This window comes from Scylla paramamosain, chromosome 17, assembly GCF_035594125.1.
Source record: "Scylla paramamosain isolate STU-SP2022 chromosome 17, ASM3559412v1, whole genome shotgun sequence".
Lineage (NCBI taxonomy): Eukaryota > Metazoa > Arthropoda > Malacostraca > Decapoda > Portunidae > Scylla > Scylla paramamosain.
This window is the reverse complement of record NC_087167.1, coordinates 4100053-4121470: the sequence shown is the minus strand read 5'-3', so window position 1 is coordinate 4121470 and position 21418 is coordinate 4100053. Positions and strand designations below refer to the sequence as shown.

Genomic DNA, 21418 nt, shown 5'->3' with positions numbered 1-21418 from the left:
CATCAGAGCAGAGAGGCAGGCAGACAGGCAAGCAGACAGCGAGGCAAGGAAGCAGGCAAGCAGGCAAGCACATACTCCACCGAAACTTTCCCCCAGCACACAGACTACCACCAGCTCACGTACCTATACCACATCTCACCCATGATGTGGCAGGGAAAAAAGTCGCGGATGAGAAGGAGCGCCGTCACTCAGAACGCCGCGCCTCCCTTTGCCAGTAACGCCCCGCAGATTGCACCTTATAGCGCCGCGGGGTCGAGGAGGACAGAAAGAGGCATAGAAATCGACCTACTTCTGTACCGAGGTATCACTTCAAGATCCTAAAGTAATACCCTACCCCGTCTCTCTCTCTCTCTCTCTCTCTCTCTCTCTCTCTCTCTCTCTCTCTCTCTCTCTCTCTCTCTCTCTCTCTCTCTCTCTCGCCCCCTCCTCCTCCTCCCCCGCCTTCCCACCAAGCCTCCCTCCCTCTTCCTAGCTATTTATATGAAGACACAGATCAATAGCGTGAAGGGACGGAAGGGAAAGAAGAGGAAGGGGTGGAGGGAGAGAGGAAGTGAGTAAGGGAACGAGAGAGAGAGAGAGAGAGAGAGAGAGAGAGAGAGAGAGAGAGAGAGAGAGAGAGAGAGAGAGAGAGAGAGAGAGAAGTATGTTACAATTTTCATCCCTTCACTCTCGCATTTCTCTCTCCCTCCTCTCCACTTCACACCGCCTTTTGTCATCATTATTTATTTCCCCTTTCCAAATCTCCCTTCGTTTCTTTCTCCACTTTTCTTGCATTTCATTTCGCTCATTTCCTTTCCCTTTTATCAGTGTCTCCCTGCTTCCGTTTTATTTCTGTTTGTTTTTATTTCTTTATTTTCTTTCTTTTTATTCCCTCGCTTCCATTTCATTCGGACTCTCTCTCTCTCTCTCTCTCTCTCTCTCTCTCTCTCTCTCTCTCTCTCTCTCTCTCTCTCTCTCTCTCTCTCTCTCTCTCTCTCTCTCTCTCTCTCTCTCTCTCTAAAGACGAAGAATAACAAGGTGCACATTCCAGACTCTAACCTTATTAAATATTTCATAATATCTTCAGTTTTTTTTTTCCGGCATTTTCAGTCTTTCCTTTTATTTTATTTATTTATTTATTTATTTATTCATTCATTTTTGTTATTTTTTTTTTCCAGTCCAGCGCATTGTTTTGTTTGTCTGTTTTTTTTTTTTTTTTTTTTTCGGAACATCTCTGCGGAGTTTTAATACGCAAATTTTATTCATTCGAAAAATCATCCACTCCCTTCCTCTCCTTCTCTCCCTCCCGTCATTATACAACGGATGCCCCTCCTCCTCCTCCTCCTCCTCCTCCTCCTCCTCCTCCTCCTCCTCCTCCTCCATCAGCGCCTTCTTCGTTAGCTGGCGTGACTCTTCCCTTCTTGCTATTTTGGGTCTTGTTATTATTGTTATTTTTATGCCAGAGTTGTAAACGTCACACACACTATACGGTTACTTCACACGACAGAGAGAGAGAGAGAGAGAGAGAGAGAGAGAGAGAGAGAGAGAGAGAGAGAGAGAGAGAGAGAGAGGGGGGAGGGAAGAAGTTGCGGTTTCTGTCTGTTTTCCTGTGTTTCTTAATTTCTTTTATCTTTTTCTTGTTTCTTTTTATTGTTTTGCTTTTTTTCTTTCTTCTTTTCTTTTTCCTTTTTATTCTTTTCCTTCCTTCCTTACTTTCTTTCTTTCTTTCTTTCTTTTCGTTCATTCATTCATTCATTCTCTCTCTCTCTCTCTCTCTCTCTCTCTCTCTCTCTCTCTCTCTCTCTCTCTCTCTCTCTCTCTCTCTCTCTCTCTCTCTCTCTTCCCTTTCATGTGTAATCTATTTTCTTTTTTAATTATTCCATCAAGGGTTTCTTTACCAGTTTCATCTTTTATTCTTTCTTTATTATTATTCGTGAAGCTTCGTCCAGTATGATTTGAAATGTAAAGATGAAAGAAAGGCTGTGTGTGTGCGCGTGTCTGTGTGTGTGTGTGTGTGTGTGTGTGTGTGTGTGTGTGTGTGTGTGTGTGTGTGTGTGTGTGTGTTTTGTCATTTTTTTTTCTTATTTTTATCTTGACGTAACTGAATTTCTCTCTCTCTCTCTCTCTCTCTCTCTCTCTCTCTCTCTCTCTCTCTCTCTCTCTCTCTCTCTCTCTCTCTCTCTCTCTCTCTCTCTCTCTCATATCTATCTATCTGTCTTTTTGACTATCTGTTTGTCCTTATCTCTATCTATCTATCTATCTATGTACTTATCCATCTATATATCTATTTATCTATCAGTTCAGTCTATCTATTTGACTATATATCTACTCCCATCTCCCTCTGTCTGTCTGTTTATCTATCTATCTATCTACCTACTAATCACTACTGTCTATATATCTAACTATATCTATTGCCTATCGTGTCTGTTTGTCTGCGTCTGCCTGTCTATCCGCCATCTATCTATACCTGTCTATATCTGTATATGTTTATCTGTCTATCTATCTATTGGTCGACGTATCAATCCATCTATTTGTTCATCCGTCCACCTTGTACAGTCACGGTCAAAAATTAAGTAACAGCACATTTACCTCCACTGTCTTTAGCGTTTTCCTTCAGTCTTGCATTCTCTGATCTGCTAAGTACCCATCAGTTGCCTAGTTATGTAAGGAGAATATAATTTTTCCACTACGGGCTGCCTCATCTTTTCTCAATCAACTACCACTCTTGGATATCTATTTTTTGTTCCACAGCCTACTCTATACATCAAACTTGCTAGACATTGGAAAAATCACTTCTAAGTATTTTTTTATTCTGTCTTATAGGAGTTTATAAATATTCTGTATAGTAAACTTCAGTGCCGTGAGTTGTTGCGATTTGCGGTGAGCAGGTTGATTAAGCAGCATCGGAGGACTTGGGATTGAGAAAACACTCGTAAAACACATTATAAGTGAGTGTTGTATTTCACTTCTCTACTAACCGTGACTTCTTAGTACTTTAACTTTCACTAGGTTTCCTCATACTCCATCAATTATCAAGTTACGTAAGGAGATTTGAAGCAGATCGGAGGACTTAGAAATTATTTAAAACGCAAAAAACACAGTGGAAGTAAGTGTAGCATGTTGCTCTATCGCTAACCGTGACTCCTTAGTATCTTTCACTGCTGGCTGCCTCATACTTCCAAACTCTCACATTCCTTCCCACTAAGAAACCGTAAGACCCATTAGCTCTTAGCCTTGTATCTGAAGATGAGTTCGGATCCCACAAACGCTGCTCTGCTAACGAACCCCACAATTTTTTAACCGGATTTTGTTGACCTTCTCTCGCGAACTTCATCGAAACTCCCCCTCCTCCTTCATATTGTTTCCTGGATGTTTAATGCGAGAGTTTAAGAGAAGTCCTGAGTTGCCAGACCACTCTGACCTCCGTAATTATCAAGTGTCGCTCCCCAGGGATTTGTTTTGTCACCCACCCCCCCCCCTCTCTCTCTCTCTCTCTCTCTCTCTCTCTCTCTCTCTCTCTCTCTCTCTCTCTCTCTCTCTCTCTCTCTCTCTGAAAAGGAATCTATCTATCTGTCTATACGTCTATTTATCTATCTATCCATCTGCCCTTTTGGCACTACTCTCTATGGACTAGCACCTTTAATGGGCTTTTTTTCTGCCTTTTGTATCCCCTCTTATGTAAAAAAAATGATCTATGTATCTATCTATATACGTATCTGTCTACCACTCTATCCATCTCGTACGCAGCAATTCACACTACCCCTTATTTCTCTATCTTCACATGACTCACCTTCCTCCCAATAAGCACATAACTCACCAACGTAATGCCTCAGTATGCCCCTCATCTGTTCTTTCTACGACTCAATGGAAAACGGGAAATCTGTTGACATTAAGTCCCTCAAATCTGGCAGGTGGTGTCGGTGTGTTGTCACCTGAGCGCATCACTCCGGCAGGTGGGCAAACATTCCATCCTCTTTAACGGCAGGCAACTGATCCCCGCAGCACCTACGCTTGGTTAACCCTTTCAGCGCCACGCCATCGATTGAATTATGCTCTAGATGTCATTGGAAGTCTTTTAAGTTAAGGATATTTTCTGTTGTCAAGTAGTATTAGATCATCTGGTGACTCATTTTAACACAATTATCTTTTCTATTGTATCTAACTAATGTTTGATCCCTTCACTACCACGGCAGGGATTGCATTATGTTCGAGATGACATTCAAAAGGCTCTTATTAAGTTAAGGATGATACTTCCTGTTGTTAAGTTGTCGTAGTAAATGATCTGTTGACTCATCTGACACAACTATATGCAGTCAATCAATTTCATTATATATATGTAGTCTCCTTAAGGCAGCGCTGTCAGATACACAAGTCCCATTCCACATCTCCCTCTCTCGGTTCACGCTCATAATGCCCATATATCTTGAGTGTTTTTTTCCTGGCCTGGTGCGGTGTGAGCGGTGGGTGCAGGAAGGCGGGGTGGATCTGTTCCGGAGGGAGGGATTCATCGTCAGCTCGAGGGTCAGGAGGGACTGGCTAGGAGCTGTTACGCAATACACACACCTCCTCCTCATCCTCTGTTTATTCCTTCTTCCTGATACTTCACTTGTCACTATTTGTCACTTACGTGCATCTTCCTTCCCTAAGAATTTCATCTATCATCATTTCGGTCCGCATTTATAAACGTTTTTTTTTTTTTTATGGCTATTCCCGCAGGTTATAGTGATGATTAGCCAGACTTTTGCATTTTTTTTTATTAATAATCAGAATTCTTATAAAAGCTATCACTAGAGTCACAAAAACACCCTTCAGGACTCTAATATCTTCCACTTGAGCCTTTTAAAACTGACGGAAGTAAGATGAGGCGTCGAGACGTTTAAGAATGGGGTGCTTCATGTTTAAATAGATCATCTGTGAGGTTATGCGTGACAGACCATCCACCCCTGCCTTGCTGTGTTGGCTAGCTAGTATCGTGATGTACAGGTGTCCCAGGAAGTGATGTCATGTTCTACCAAATTTTCCAGACAAAAAAAATATTGCAGACTTCCCTCCCCAAAAAAAATAAAAATAGTATCTACCTCCATCCAATACATCCTTAGCTCTTGATCTTTATAAGCAGTTCAGTAGTCAATATATTAATTTCTGTTCGATTTATAAACATCAAATTAATTGGTCTATGTAACGCCACTCCCTGAGGCGATTATATACAGTACCTCAATCCAGAAGTCTTCTAATTAGTCGTATATTTTCTTTTGACTTCTCCAAAAGGTGTCGCCACGGCAGATCACCCATATCAACTTCACTTTTTTCTTCTGCGTCTTTTTTTCTGTCACCGTAATGTTTTCCTTCAAGGCATTCATAAAACTTCTCTTTAGTCTTCCTCTCTTCTTGCATCGGGATTCATCTCCAGCATCCTCGGCGAACACTCCTCCTCTCCCCTTTGCATATCTCCCCTAGTGGCATATCACCTTGTACTGGTCCGTGCTTCGTTTCGGCGTATCATTTCGCATACTTTTAACTGACTCTAATAATGTTTTCGTGGTTCTAATGATAGTTTAACGGGTGCTCTATATTGAAAAATAGTCCTTATGAGAGAACAAAGTGTCTCAGTATAGGAGCCATTCTCTTCGTGGTGTTAGTCTCCGTGAACGCTATCATAATTCGCATCACTATATTTCAACACGGTGTCTGAATGTTTATGGCACCTCCTGTTTGTGAGACTGTGGTGCATAAAGTTGGTTAGCTTCATACTGCCGCCAGAAGTGTCCTCGAGACCATAGTATTTTCTTTTCCATTAATTTATGATCATGATGAAACAGTAATTTGGCTCAAGAATCAATGTCATCCCGGGAATTTTGTGTATATGTTCTTATGTGTAGGTCCCTAGATGTGCTGAATAGGATGTCTATCTATTTATATTTCTCTCTCTCTCTCTCTCTCTCTCTCTCTCTCTCTCTCTCTCTCTCTCTCTCTCTCTCTCTCTCTCTCTCTCTCTCTCTCTCTCTCTCCACAATAGTTTCTGCCTTCCCTGCTGTCCTCCCTGCAGTGTGTGGGAGTGAGGCGAGGCAACGTCACCCACACACCATTAGTAAATAAGGTATAAAGTTACAAACAGCTCGTCTCGTTTATTTTTTTCCTTAACTGTCTCCAGTTTCTCACATTCCCCTGCGGAGTTGCATATCTCGCTAATTCTAGCTGCTATTTCCACAGATTTTTTTCTCCTCTGAACTTGCTAGCCGCACGCTTCTCACTCCAGCACTGTTCTGGACTTTTCATCATTACCCTTATTCATCCCGACGAGTAAGTCACCCAGTACCTCTCCTTTTCCTCTCCCTCCCACAGGTAAACTTTGGAACACATACACAATCTCTCTCTCTCTCTCTCTCTCTCTCTCTCTCTCTCTCTCTCTCTCTCTCTCTCTCTCTCTCTCTCTCTCTCTCTCTCTCTCTCTCTCTCTCTCTCTCTCTCTCTCTCTCTCTCCACCGTAATCTTCCTCGCGTCTTTCAGGAGTATAATAAGCCTATCATAAATATTGAATAGAATCCGATTATTTGGGTCCCTTCTTCACTATCATCTTTATGAAACGGTGCTTAGGAAGGCTTTTTTCATCTCTTCGTCTCTCTTTTGTCTCGCGTAACGTACGTATCTCCAAATGGAAAAATATTAAGAGAAAATTCAGGGATAAGCGATATCTGGCAACACTCCCTCCCTCTTTTGAAATTAAACTCCATTATACAACAACAAAAATTTTCCACCGTAAAGGAGAATCTATCTGTATAAATATGTATTTTTTCCTTCTGTCTGGCGCAGGTGGCGACGTTATCAGGGAAAACGAGGAGAGAGGGAGCGTAGAAAGCATGGCTGTGTGTGAGGCACTGGAGAGAAGCAGGGCCATTCTGAAGGCACTGGAGGAGAAGCAGAGGAAAGAAGAGGAGGAGCCTGGAGGGGAGGAGGGCGAGGAGCGACAAGTGCTGACTGGAAACAGAGAAAGGCGTGGAGAAGTGGAGGACGCTGAAAGGAAAATTAGACTCGAGGAAGTGGGACAGATGGAAAGGAAAGGGAATGTGGAGCCTCGACAGGAGCAGGGGAGCGGCAGCCAGCGCGAGGCGGAGGACGGCAAAGAAAACGTGGAGAGAACTGGAAATCGACCAAGAGCCTCTCAGAACGTTTCCTTTACGAGACCCGTGTGCCAGTACCTCCAGCAGGCCAGAGAATTCTTCCCTCTCTTCGCTTCCTACTCCTCCTCCTCATCCTCATTCTCCTTCTCCTTCTCCTCTTCATCCTCATCGCTCTCCTCCTCCTCTTCTTCCTCCTCCTCCTCCTCCTGGGATGTCAACAAACCAAGTGGAGGAACTGAAGTCTCTCAGCCATGTGACTCGAGGAGGACTCAGAATGGAGGAGGAGGAGAAGGAGGAGGAGGAGGAGGAGGAAGAGATACACCAGACAAAAAGGAAAGGGATGCGAGACTAATAAAAAGGCATGGAAGCTCAGAAAATAACGCTGTGATGATAAAAGCAGGCAGGCAACGCAGGGAAACAAAAACGAGGAAAGAGGGAGTGAAAAATGAAGAAGGAAAAGGAGAAAAAAGAGAGAGAAGAGGAGGAGGAGGAGGAAGAGAGGGTAATTCTGTCGTTTCTCGTTCCCAGTCACAGGGAGGTCGAGTGTGTGAGTACCTGGACGCTGCCTCTCGTCAGCCTGGCGCCGCACCTGTCTGTGACTTCTTGGCGCACCTCAATTTTGGCAAAGAAACACAAAAATCTGACCCACATATGGATCCGCCTGGCAAGGATAAAGGCGCAGCTACTTTAAGTCATCACTCCTCACCTGGCCTAGCTAATTACGCACCTGCCTCCACTAACAGTCCACCTGAGTTAGTTAATCCACGTAGTCCTGATAATCCTGATAATATCCCACTTGGTACACTTCATTACCAGTCGCAGCGTAGTCCACATGAGGCGTCGCAATACCTGCCTGGCGTGGTTGGCCGTCCATCTGACTCACTCAAGGAAGTGACCGTGAAATCGTGGAGTCCCCGCGAGGTGGACTTTTCCATTAGCGAGCCTCACTCCTCCAGCACCCAGTCGTCCGTGAATACTCTCGTTAGTGTGGATTCTTCGCAACGCAGGAACGATACTAGGTTCACATGCGGGTTTCTCCAGCAGAGTTCTTCTTCCCTCACCTCCTCCACCACTACCACTACTACTGCTACCACTACCTTCCCTACCGAAGTTACAAACCATGATTCCATCCAGCCTGGTTTTCCTATCGCCAGCACCACCATCGATGTTATTTCTACGCCTGCCACCCGTAGTATCACCACCATCACCACCACCATGACCGAAGCCACCGCCAACACGTGTTTCGCTACCACAGCCACCCCTAGTTGTCCCTTCCTTCAGAAATATGATCCTGTCACCACTGCCAAGGTCGCCCCCGCCTCAGCCACCGTCAGTGACAACACAAACACCGCAGCCAAAACCATTAAGTGTCCATTTCTTCAAGACAGATGTCCTTTCGCCGCCACCACCACCACCACCACCACCACCACCACCACCACCACCACCACGACCACCATTCTCACCATTACCACCAACAACGATAATAACAATAATAACAACAACAGCAACACAAGATGCCAGTTCCTTCACCGCAACACATCACCCAGCAACACCACTGCATTCTCTTGTCAGTATCTCCTCAACACCACCACTACCACTGCTAACAACAGCAGCAGTAGCACTGACAAGAGTAACAACAATATCAACAACAACTGTAACAACAATAACAGATCCGCATCTCCCATCTCCACCACCACCGCCATCACCAACAACAGCAACAGCAACACGAGATGCCAATTCCTTCACCGCAACACATCACCCAGCAACACCACTGCATTTTCTTGTCAGTATCTCCTCAACACCACCATCACTACCACTACTAACAACAGCAGCAGCAGTACTAATAGGAGTAACAACAACAACAACAACAACAACAACAACAACAACAACAACAACAACAACAGCAGACCCGCGTCTCCCGCCACCACCATCTCCATCGCCAGCAACAGCAACACAAAATGCCAGTTCCTTCACCGCAACACAGCATCTCCCATCACTACCACTGCGATTTCTTGCCAGTATCTCCTCAACACCGCTACCACTAGTAACAACAGCAGCTGCAACAGCAGTAGGAACAGCAGCAGCAGAAGTAACAGCAACAACAACAAAAACAACAACAACAACAACGATAAAAACAACACAACCACATCTCCCACCTTAACTAAAATTTCTTGTCAATATCTTCTCACCACCAAAACCATCAACAACAACAACAACAACAACAACAACAACAACAACAATAACAACAACAACAACAACACTTCCACACATCCTACCACTAGTACAGTTCATTGCCAATATCTCCTCGCCACCACCACTATCACAACCACTAACAACAATAACAACGCAGCCACATTTCCTGTCACCAACACAACTACCTGTCATTATCTCCTCAGTACCACCACTAACAACAACAACAACAATCCCAACAACAACCACCACCACCACCACCCTTACCGAAACATCCCCAGAAACGAAACTAGCAGAGGCAGCATCACCATCTCTGAAAGGAACACCAAGGAGGACGAAGGCACCAGAAACACCCATTTGGAAGTACGTTCACACACTCAGAGGCTTCATACAGCAGCTGCGGGACGAGACACCAGGGGCAGAGTGGGGAACGTCACATCCATACAGACGAAGGTGTTACATAATGGCGGGGGCATGAACGAGCTGTGCGCCGCGCGGTAGTAGTGGACGCGTTGGACAGTTGGTAGAGAAGACCAACATATCTGGCGAGACTGACGAAGGCCGAGTCAATATTTTGCCATTAGAGGCGAGGGGCGGCGGGCGCTCTGCAAACACCGGACATCTGGCGGAGTCTCCCATCGAGTCCTCCGTCGCCTCTAGAACACCTCGCACGCACGCCTTGAACATGACTTGTAAATGTGGTTATCTTAGAACCACCACTACTACTACTATTACTACTGCTGCCACTACTACTTCTACTTCTACTGCTACTACAAATCACAGTCCAACTCACACATGGGGCTCTGTATCATCCACCAAACAGGATGGCCAGGACCCAAATAGAATCGCACTGGAAATTGGCCACGAGGGAACTCCCAACCCATTTTCTCCTACTCCCCCTCCTCTCCTTCCGTCGCCCGCCAATCACCGCCTCGAGGCCGCCGCTATTAGAGGTCACAACTCATCTTCGACAGGTCAGCCTCCCGAGCCCTTCCACAGAGACGTCTGTGCGAGAAAGGAATCCAAAAATGAAATTTTCATTGAGGGTGGAAGAGTGCCAAAGAATAACCTTAGTCTGGTTCCTAAAGATGACCTGAAAGAAAATGGTTCACCAGAAGGTCGTCTCATAGAAAAACGTTTTCAATGGGAGGCAGAACCTTGCTGACACGCGGAACGAAAGAACACGCATCACGCTGAACAAAGACGCGGCGCTCGGCTCATCTTCTCTCCTTGTCGAAGAAAACGAGCGAATTCATTCAGCGAGCAGCAACGGTGGTGTCTGTCACTACCTCCACGGCGCCTCAGGAAAAGCGACAGGACCTCGCCGCCTCACCTGCGAATTTATTGAGAAACTTACTAAATACACTGGCAACTCTAAGAGAACTAGTGAGAGCGAAAATGGGACGGCAGAAGAAAGGAAAGAAAGTGAAAAGGAAGAGCAGCAAAGGTCACTGGGTCAGGATCAAACGGAAGGAGGTAATAATAAGACGCCAATATCTGCCGGGAAAATTCCTGGTGGTGGTGCCAAATTCATAAGTCAATTTCACCAGAAATTTACTGAATCCAGTGTCTTGTATCGGAGCCCACATGACCCACCGCGGCCACACTATGATGCAAGCCCGAACTCTGTCCACGGACACGGTGGCCAGCAGGGAGGTGCGGGGGAAGAGGGGATGGCAGGGGCACCAGGAATCCTCTCATGTGTACACCCCGACGGAGAGGCGGCACCGACCCAGCCACGCGCCTCGAGGGAACACACACCGCGTCACCGTGAGGGTGCATCCATCACGCTGGCAGACAGGGATCCCCCAGCAGGGCAGGAGCCCGGGCGTGCATCCCCCCGCGGCGGGCGCCGCGCCTCGCACCACAACACCTCGTCCCTCACAGAAGAATTTCACCCTAAGTCCTCCTTTCATTTCCCCGTGCAGAGAGGGAAAGACGAGTGGCATTTCTCTCCGTCACCTCTCCTCACGAGTGGGCTGGAGTTAAAAATGACGCTTGGCCCATGTCCGGCCCCTGGCAAGGAAGACGAGGACAAGGCCGAGACCGAAAAGGCAGAAGAGGAGCTCTCCGACACGTCTGGCAGCGCCGCCCTGGAGGAATACGACCCTCGTTTGATACGGTCGAGGTCAGGCAGTCCTTCAGACGAAACGAGAACTAATGACCTAGAGCTGCCGCCAGCTGAACGGAAGGTCAAACTCTGCGCGGTGTCAGCAAAAAGCGAGGAAAAACGTTGCAGAATGACAAAGAGAAATTCTCTCTCAGTTTCGACACCCGATGAGTTGGCGACACGCAGCGAAAATTTCAGAAATGAAGAAATTTACCAAAACGCAGAACGCAGCCGTAACACCGCAACCCGCGACAGACTGACGGCAGGCCATCCACAGTGGTCAGCACCTCAGCCCGCGGCCAGCTGGTTGCGGGAGACTTGGGGCGGCGCCGAGTTGGCACACAGACCCGTGACCTCAGTAACACCGGTAGCTCACAGCAAGGGCCGAGTGGCCTCGCCTGTCACCACACAACACCACGTCAAGACCTGCGGCTTCCTGCTCAGGGTCCAGGAGGTGCTGCGTTCCCTGCCAGGTACCGAGATGGCTCGCGCCGCGCCTGCACCGGAGACAGTGACGAGTGAAGACAAATAGCGGCCGATACGTCACCAGAGTGCAGCAGCTGGAGGTAAGGAAGAGCCTGCGTATTCTCTCTCTCTCTCTCTCTCTCTCTCTCTCTCTCTCCTCTCTCTCTCTCTCTCTCTCTCTCTCTCTCCTCTCTCTCTCTCTCCAAGGGTCTATTTATGTTCCTGGGAAATTATTCGAGATGTTATTGGGTAAAAAGTAGACCACGTCAGGCAGCAATCAGCCGCGAGTCACGCACAGCTACTCACGCCACGCCCCTCGCGGCCTCGACCCCAGGAAGGCACAGTGTATTGACCTCGAGGACATTTTCTATCGTATATCGAGACTCCCCAGTGGTAGCATTAGCAATAGTAGTAGCAATACTTGTAATAGTAATAGTAGTAGTAGTAGTAGTAGTAGTAGTAGTAGTAGGTAGTAGTAGTAGTAGTATAAGCTAATAGTGGCAGAAGTCAGCATTATTGTAATTATCGTATAAATTCGTGAAATCGTGACGTGTATTACTGCTTCTGATTATTAATATGCTGTCATTATTTTTATTATTACTATTACTACTACTATTACTACTACTACTATCAGCCCACTTGGTGTCTAGTAACAAAACGTGCGTGATAGTTACAGTCCTCATCCCCCTCAGAGTGACAGGTCGTGCCTCTTAATTCCAGAGGCCGTATTAGTCTTTCCCTTTTCTTAATATTTTATGTTTAGTACAGTGACGTTAGGCATAAATACGTAGGTTCGTTCCTGCTACTGACTTTTCTCTCTCTCTCTCTCTCTCTCTCTCTCTCTCTCTCTCTCTCTCTCTCTCTCTCTCTCTCTCTCTCTCTCTCTCTCTCTCTCTCTCTGTCTCGTGATCTATAATATTATGCAATTTTGGCGTGTGGTTTTGTGTCTGCTCGCTTCTTATTCTTATGTAACCTTTCCAAGATTCTCTCTCTCTCTCTCTCTCTCTCTCTCTCTCTCTCTCTCTCTCTCTCTCTCTCTCTCTCTCTCTCTCTCTCTCTCTCTCTCTCTCTCTCTCTCTCTCTGCCAACTGACAAAATAAGACAGAACTACTTTCAGAGGTCACAGAGATAATGAGTTGAGTTCTCATGAATGTTGTTTTTCTTTCAGAGTGATGGTGTACATAAGCCTTATTAAAACTATCACTAGCACCATGAAAACTCCCTTGAAAACTCGCCAGTGACCTCTACTATATCCTGTTGAAAAGTAGCGGATATTTGGCACCGAAATACTTAAGGATACGGACCTAAGATGTAATATGAGCACCGCGTTTTAGTTCCCTTTGCCACTCGAATACCGCCACTTGTGTGTTTGAGTCTCAGGAGGCATCTGTTTGGTGTAATCTCCCTGATGTCTCCCTCCTGGCCAGCTTTCTCAGTGCTCTACTGGGACTGTTACGAGCGATAACACACTACAGAGAGATGAGTTTATTCGTATTCTGCTTATGTGTGGCTACTGCGGGTGGGGATAGTGATGATAAATGTTTTGTTGATATTTAGGGCATTATGGGAAAATTGTTTGCTTGGGTACTCAGAATGAAAGAAAAGAGAAATGGAGATTGATTTTGTGTGTTCTTTATCTGACTGTTTGAAATTGTAGTACAAAAATGTGTCTAAAGTCTTGTACTAGGTAATAATGGGAACAATAACAGTAGTTTTGGTAGTATTAGGAGTAGGAGTAGTACTAATAGATGTCTGTGCCTTTTTTTTTTTCTTTAGTAATAGCAGATTTTTACCTTCACCACTACCAACAACTCAAGAAAGAGAGAAAAAACACCAAAAGTCTTTCACACACACACACACACACACACACACACACACACATGACTAATGACCCACCACGACCATTAAGAGACCCACACAGTCACACACAGACACACTCCCTCCCAGTACCCTTCCATCCTTCCTTCCTTCCTTCCTTGCCTTGACACTCGACCTTCGCCTCTCTATTTTACGGAGGGCAGCCACGACTACCATTAACACGTCTCTGGAAACACACTCAGCGGACATTAAGTTGTGACCGGCAGCAGTAATGTCTGGTTGTGTTGTTTTGTGTGTTTGTTGGAGTTTTTATTGCCAGAGAGAGAGAGAGAGAGAGAGAGAGAGGGGTTCCTACACTACAATTCTCCCCTTTTCTCCCCTTTTAACATGGCAATTTAAGTGATGAGGGTGTAGAGAGTGTACTAAGTGCCGACCACTTTCAGGTCTGTACATTGCCAGCAACAGGCAGCGTGATGAGAAAGAGGCAGACAGGAAGGGAGGCTCTACGTAAGTGTGCAATTCAAATGAGTTGCCAGCAGAGGAGACATTAGCTCCCTTCAGTACCTAGTTGTAGTAGTAGTAGTAGTAGTAGTAGTAGTAGTAGTAGTAGTAGTAATAGTAGTGGTTGTTGTTGTTGTTGTAGTTGTTGTTGTTGTTGTTGTTGTGGTGGTGGTGGTGGTGGTGGTGGTAATGGTGCTTGTTGTTGTTGTTGTTGTTGTTGTTCATACAGCTTAACATGTGACCATCGTTAAAGGTGATAAATTTTGGCTTGCTATCGTGAGTCGCAGAAACGTTTCTCTTGTGTATTTTGTTTGTCCCTCTGCCTGTCCATCTTCGCCTGTCTGCACGTTATTGGTTCATTACTCTGCCTGTCTCCCCGTGTGTACCACCACCTCATTCTTTAACGGTCGGTGTGTTAACTATATATATACACCTGTCCTGCCCAACGCTACGAGTGTCGCGGTGTGATGGCCTCATATTGCTTGGTGATTATTTTTATGCTCTTCAGTGCAAAGACAGGAAACTCACGCCTGAGGAACTAAACATTAGAGAGGTGTTCCAAGCTGTCTATATGTGGTAGATGAGCTTAGATTGAGCTTTTTTTTTTATATATACATGTAGGAGGGGCACAGGCCAAGAGCAATAAAATAAAAAAAAAGGCCCCACTAAGATGCCAGTCCCCAAACAGTCAGGAACGAGCGTCCAAAATTGAAGGATAAGTATTTTCACTTCACTGTTAACTGGTAGCGAACTTTCTAAACTTGGTAATAACTCTTTCACGGCTGCACAAAATTTCCCTAACTCCCTTACAGCTTTCCAGAGACAATGTTTTTTTTTTTCCCTACTACAGTCTGTTCTGTATCTTGGGAAACACAAAATCAACTGTCTTTTCCCTGTTTATTTACCGTGTGTGCAAATACCTTATACAGTGCCGCGAATGTTAACAAAAAATGACTAGAGTGAAAGGGTTGGTTCTCTCTCTCTCTCTCTCTCTCTATCTCTCTCTCTCTCTCTCTCTCTCTCTCTCTCTCTCTCTCTCTCTCTCTCTCTCTCTCTCTCCGAAAGTTTGTCTCGCTCATTACGTCACGAAGGAGGGAGGGGGAGTTTGAAAGAGAGGGAGCTAGGGGAAGGTGGGTGGGGGGTGTGGGGGAATATAGAGTAACATGAGACCTCCACTGGGGAAAAGTTGTTGCCTTTGCTTCCTTCATCCTCCTCCTCTTCTTCCTCCTCCTTCTCCTCCTCCTCTCTTCCTCCTCTTCTCCCTCATCAGCTTCATCCTCCTCTCTCCTTCCTGTCTCTTTGTCACTCTCCTTCCTTCGTCCATCCATCTTCTCCCAGTGTCCACTCTCTCTCTCTCTCTCTCTCTCTCTCTCTCTCTCTCTCTCTCTCTCTCTCTCTCTCTCTCTCTCTCTCTCTTTACTTCTTAGTCATCGTTTTCTCTTCCCCCCCTTTTTTTTTCTTTTTTTGCATACACCTAGTATCAATTTTGCCTTAAAACTTCCATTCCTGGCAGCTGTAGTAGTAGTAGTAGTAGTAGAAGTAGTAGTAGTAGTAGTAGTAGTAGTAGTAGTAGTAGTAGTAGTAGTAGTAGTAGTTTTTTTTTGTTATTGTTGTTGTTGATGATGATGATGTTATTGTTGTTGTAACAGGAATTTGAATTAATACTATGGTCTTTTTTTATTTATTTATCTAGTTTATTCATTTTTTTTTTCAGAGAGAGAGAGAGAGAGAGAGAGAGAGAGAGAGAGAGAGAGAGAGAGAGAGAGAGAGAGAGACTGGTGTAGGTTCACAAATTGTATTGTGACTTATATAGCGGTAAACACGACAGGCCGATTTTTTTTATATGAAATGTGGGAACGAATCAGAAGGACAAATAGTTGTGTGTGTGTGTGTGTGTGTGTGTGTGTGTGTGTTTTATGGTTATGACCGACGTGACCATGTGGAAGGTCATAATAGTGGTTGTTGTTGTTGTTGCTGCTGCTGCTGCTGTTGTAGTTGTTGTTGTTGTTGTTGTTGTTATTGTTGTTGTTGTTGTTGTTGTTGTTGTTTTGTTCTTCTTTTTTCTTCTTCTTCTTCTTCTTTTTCTTCTTTTTCTTCTTCTTCTTCTTCTTCTTCTTCTTCTTCTTTTAGCAATAGCATAGTAGTATTAGTAGGAGCAGTGATAGCAGTAATAGCAGAAATAATAATAGTAGAATAGTAACAAGAGTTTCAAAGTAATAGTAGCACCAGAAGTAGCAGTGGTGACGACAGTAGTAGTAGTAGTAGTAGCAGTAGTAGTAGTAGCTCGAGTTTTCTAGAGAGAAACAAATTCTTACCCTTCCTTCATTCTTCGGTCTTCATTACTCACTTGACTCAGTCCTCACCCTTCAGTACGTCGTGAAGAGTCCAGCTTTTCATGTCGTATTGTGCCGTGAGTTGAAGTCGGGTGACTCCCCTTCCGTGAAACTCGATCACAATCAACTTTTTAGCCATTCTCGTGATCTTATTTGCTTTCCAGAGGGAGTAAACGGCTGGACCTTATCCTTGAAGCTATCTTAATCCATGAACACAATGCGTAGATAATAATAATAATAATAATAGTAATAATAATAATAATAATAATGGTCTGCCGAGCACTAAAAACAACACCCTATGGACACTGGCACGTAGTGGACTGAGCGGCGCGGCACACTAACACCAGCGTTGCCAAATGAGTGTTGAGTAACGAGTAGAGCAAATCAGTATTCCTCAGTATTCCTCAGATTGCAAGACTTCTCAAAGCACGCAACATACGTATGACTTTACCATGCCCTGCTATATCACCTGAATTTCTCAATAATATACGCCTGATGTATTAATTAAAAGATATATATTTCTCTATTTTGGATATAATAAATGTGTTAAGTCACTACGATGTGAATAAAAGGGCAGGAAAGACAGTTTCAGACGATTCACTTTACGTATTTCGCTGGAGAATGGACAGATGGCTCTCAAAAAGGACAGATATCACTAAAGAGTGCACCCGGCAGCCGTGGCGGGGAGCATGTGTGAAGCGGAACCAGTGTTTGGAACGGCGCTCTCTCTCTCTCTCTTGCCTAAATCCAGTAAGATATTTATCCGATCTATAAATATATGTCTGTGTCCCTGAAAGGATCCTATTTATCCGATATCCAAAGTATGAATGTCCGATTTATAGAGGGTTTGCTGTAGCAGTAGTAGTAGTAGTAGTAGTAGTAGTAGTAGTAGTAGTAGTAGTAGTAGTAGTAGTAGTAGATTTAATAGTGGCAATAGTTGTGGTAGTAGTAACACCAACAGCAACAAGACTTTAGTAGTAGCAGCTTCAACAGCAACACCACCACCACCACCATCAACAACAACAACAACAACAACAACAACAAAATAAAAACTAAAGGTGGTGGTGGTGGTGGTGTAGAGGCGAGGACCTAAGATACACATTTCCATCTTCCTCGCGTGTCGTACAAGTCACCCATAAGGGGCGCCTGGAATACTATTACAGGAACCCATCTCCACACAAATCTGTATTCCCACATATCAAGAAGGGCGCTGCGGCTTTACTTGTGGTACTTTTTTATCATCTTCTCCTTCTTCTTCTTCTTCTTCTTCTTCTTCTTCTTCTTCTTCTGCTGTTGTTGATGTTGCCGCTAATGTTATAGTGTTCTCTTCGTGTTTTTTTGGTTGATGTTGTTGTTGTTGTTGTTGTTGTGGTTGGTTTTGTTGGTATCACTGTGTTGTTGCTGTTTTTGGTGGTTGTGGTAGTGGTGTTGTTGTTGTTGTTGTTGTTGTTGTTGTTGTTGTTACCATTCTAATTAGGTTGGCGTGATGGAGGTTACATGAATGGTACCCGTGCAGCGCATTTTTACACCTCTTTGCCTTTAAAATATCTCAAAATGCTGCCAACACATTACAATAATTTTTCAAGTAAACATAAGTCTCGGATCAAGGAAGAATTGCTAAAATTTTGAAGCGGATCTGGATATGTATCCGGATTCATGAACATATATATTTTTTCAACCTCTAAATGTATCACTGGTACATAAGCCTACGGAGAATGTTTGCCGCATTTCATAAATTTACGGATTACGCTTGCCACACTACACATTATGGTCACCAATCTTAGTATGTGAATCAAGGAATTTTTAACAATGACACAGCAGCAGTTGCAGAAGTATGTGGTCTTGAATGTCTCCCAGTTCCATTTTTTTTTTTTTTTTAGCATAATGTAAGTAGTAGTAGCAATATATATATATATATATATATATATATATATATATATATATATATATATATATATATATATATATATATATATATATATATATATATATATATATATATATATATATATATATATATATATATATATTAGCATGCTTTACATTATTTTGGGCTTGTCGGTGAATATAGCAGCTGCTACGAACTGTTGCACCTTCAGACATAACGCACGTGAAAACTGCCTGTCTAGTTTGATATGTTGGATTTTTTTTTTCTTTTACTCAATGTTGCTCTTTTGTCAGAATGTAAAGTTCCCCAGCCGCTATCAGTAATTAAAGGCTTACCAGGCCAAGGTTTAGACCGGAATTAAATGCAGTGCGTAATTTTCTGCGTAACTGTTATTATTATTAGAGCCATTTGAGGGAGCTCGTTATGAATGGCGCGTTCTGGCTGATATTCTCATCACACAAGTTCACTGACAGATAATGACTTCCTGGATGGAGGTTTTAAAAACTCCTGTGAAAAGCTTATGAGTAGAAGCATGAAAGCAATATTGAGTAATGTTAGTTTCTGGAGATAACAATGAGTGACATCCAAATAATGTAGTTGTTTGAATTATAAACACCTCCCAAGGAAATTATAATTATTTAAAGAATACCTGTGGACCGCTTAAGTAAAGTATACGTGTGGTGAAGGCAGTAAAGTAACAGTGAAAAATATTAGTTAGTCTTGATAACAACGAGCACTGTCTAGATCAGTTTGGAAAAGAACTCCTAAGAAAATTTTTTGTAGTTCTAATTACATCATGTATAGTTTTCCTCCATGGAATTTCTTTTCTGTTCATTCTAATATTTAGTTTGATTCGACAACATGATTTGAATTGACCATAGCAAGGCAATTCTCGCGCCAAACTAAATTGTATTCGACGAGGAAGATCAGAGAAGGAAAAGGAAGTTATTTCAATACTTTAACATCATTATCATATTTCGTAGAACGTCTGTGCCCACATTATTTTCTTACAAAGGATCGAAAGAGTGCATACATTGGCGGTGGCAGTGAAAGATGAAGTAGGTCAGAAAATATTCCCAAAATTATGCCGACTGTTAACCGTATGTAGAGTTTGCGATCAAGAAACAAGAGACTGAAAGTATGAAAAAAAAATAATAATAAATAAACTGTAATGTTATCGCTATAAACTGTAAAATCGCTCCATTCTAAGCTGACCTAGAAACCACATGCTTCACCTCCGCCACTTCAGTCACCTTATCAGTAACTTCTTGCCCTATTCTGGAAACAAAGAACTCTCATATGAACTATTTCCAAAAGCCGCGGAGAATACTAGTCTGATTCCGATGGCAGAGAATCCTTGTTAAACCATTACTATCACCAACACCAAACAGTAGTTAAAAACACCACCATGCTGTCTGGCAGAGATGTGTACGTGACGGTGCCATGTGTGTGTGTGTGTGTGTGTGTGTGTGTGTGTGTGTGTGTGTGTGAGAGAGAGAGAGAGAGAGAGAGAGAGAGAGAGATGCTGGGAGGGGGGGCGCAACCAATGATTAAGTCAATCAGATAAAGCAAAGAAAAAGGGAGTGAAAAGAACAGATGAAGGAAGGGAACGAGAGGGGAGGAAGAGAGAAGAAGACAAGGAGAAGAAAGGAAGAGAAGGAGGAAAGAAAGGAGAAAATGCCACACAAGCGAAAGAGGAAGAGATAAGAGAGAAAATGGTTAGGGAAGAGTTCAAAAAAGAAAAGAAAGAAGTAATGGGAGGTACGGTTAGAGAGAGAGAGCGGGGGGGGGGACAGAACGAAAAATAAGTTTAGAGTCGTAAAAATAAATGACTAAATAAATAAAATAAACTATGAAAGATTATTTAATGACAGACTCGGTACTGATCCTCCCTTACGTGAGTTTACATGTGAGTAACCGGCAGTGAAATATGAGGTGAGCGGTGAAGGAGTCAGGTAGATTAGACAAAGTAATGAATGTAACAGTGCAATACTAACAACTTGAATGTGAGATGTGAAAGGGAGACTGAATGAAAATGATGCGTACGTAGTCTTGACACAGATGGAACGAAGATCAAAGAAATAAAATTATCGACATAAAAAGGAAGTGAAAGGATGTTGTTAATACTGATGGGGCTGTGCGGGGAGACGAGGGAACTGATGGTAAAGTTTCTCTCTCTCTCTCTCTCGCTCACGCCGCTTTATTATTATTATTTTCGATCATCACCCCTCCCCTTCGCTCAGCCCACCATCAAACGCTGGCCGTCATCTCGTCTCCCGGGAAGAGTAAGGAGCCGTAACAGGAGGAGAGGCAGGGCAGGAGGAGATCAGCAGCGCGGGACACTGAGAGGCCATGCAGGGAAGCCAAGCGCATTCTGGGGAGGGGAAGTGAAGGAACAGAAGGGAAACAACGAAAGGGAGATTGAAGGGCGGAAAGAAGATTATCGGGGAAACATACAAAGATTGAGGAGAGAGAGAGAGAGAGAGAGATGGAAACTAAAGATAAAATATATGTTTGGATGATAATTACAGTTGTTGAGGGAGGAGGAGAGATTAATTACGTGTGAGACATTTAAAAAACATCAATAATGATAGGAAATCAACAACTGCTGAGGAGATCAAAGAAGAATCCACGCATATCGGCTTGAGTAGGAGTTTGAAGCGAAATAGTAGCGCAGTGTGACAGATAAAAACAGAGGCGATAGAAAAAAATGAATAAATGAAGAGGGAAACTGATCAGAAATATACGATAGAGTCACAGAAGATAGCAAGAAAATAAGTGAAGAGAAAGGAAAGTCTTATCCTCTATTTACGAAGCGAAATAAAGTTAGAGAAAAGAGAAGAAACACTGAAGAAAGAAATGAAGTGATGGACACGAACTTACAAAATTAAAAAAAGTAACAAGAGAATAGCCAAGTCAACTTAGAGAAAACAGAACAATCCACAAAAAAAAAAAGGTGATAGACGGAAGTATACGAAATTAAGAAAGCAACAAAGAGAATGCCAAGGAAACAAGT

General features: G+C 43.7%; 1 protein-coding gene across 3 annotated transcripts in view; it reads left to right on the top strand.

Annotated features, from left to right (window-relative positions):
• The window catches only part of LOC135108340 (serine-rich adhesin for platelets-like), a 105058-nt gene extending 90870 nt beyond the window's left edge, over window positions 1-14188 (top strand). For 2 of the 3 annotated variants that reach the window (XM_064019222.1, XM_064019221.1), the window contains exon 3: window positions 6790-11951. In XM_064019222.1, coding sequence (XP_063875292.1) covers window positions 6790-9788 — 2999 coding nt within the window. In that variant the 3' untranslated portion in view covers window positions 9789-11951. Of the gene's footprint in view, window positions 1-6789; window positions 11952-14123 lie in introns of those variants that run through there. The other variant, XR_010272214.1, reaches the window with a different exon arrangement.
• Window positions 14189-21418: the final 7230 nt, after the last annotated feature.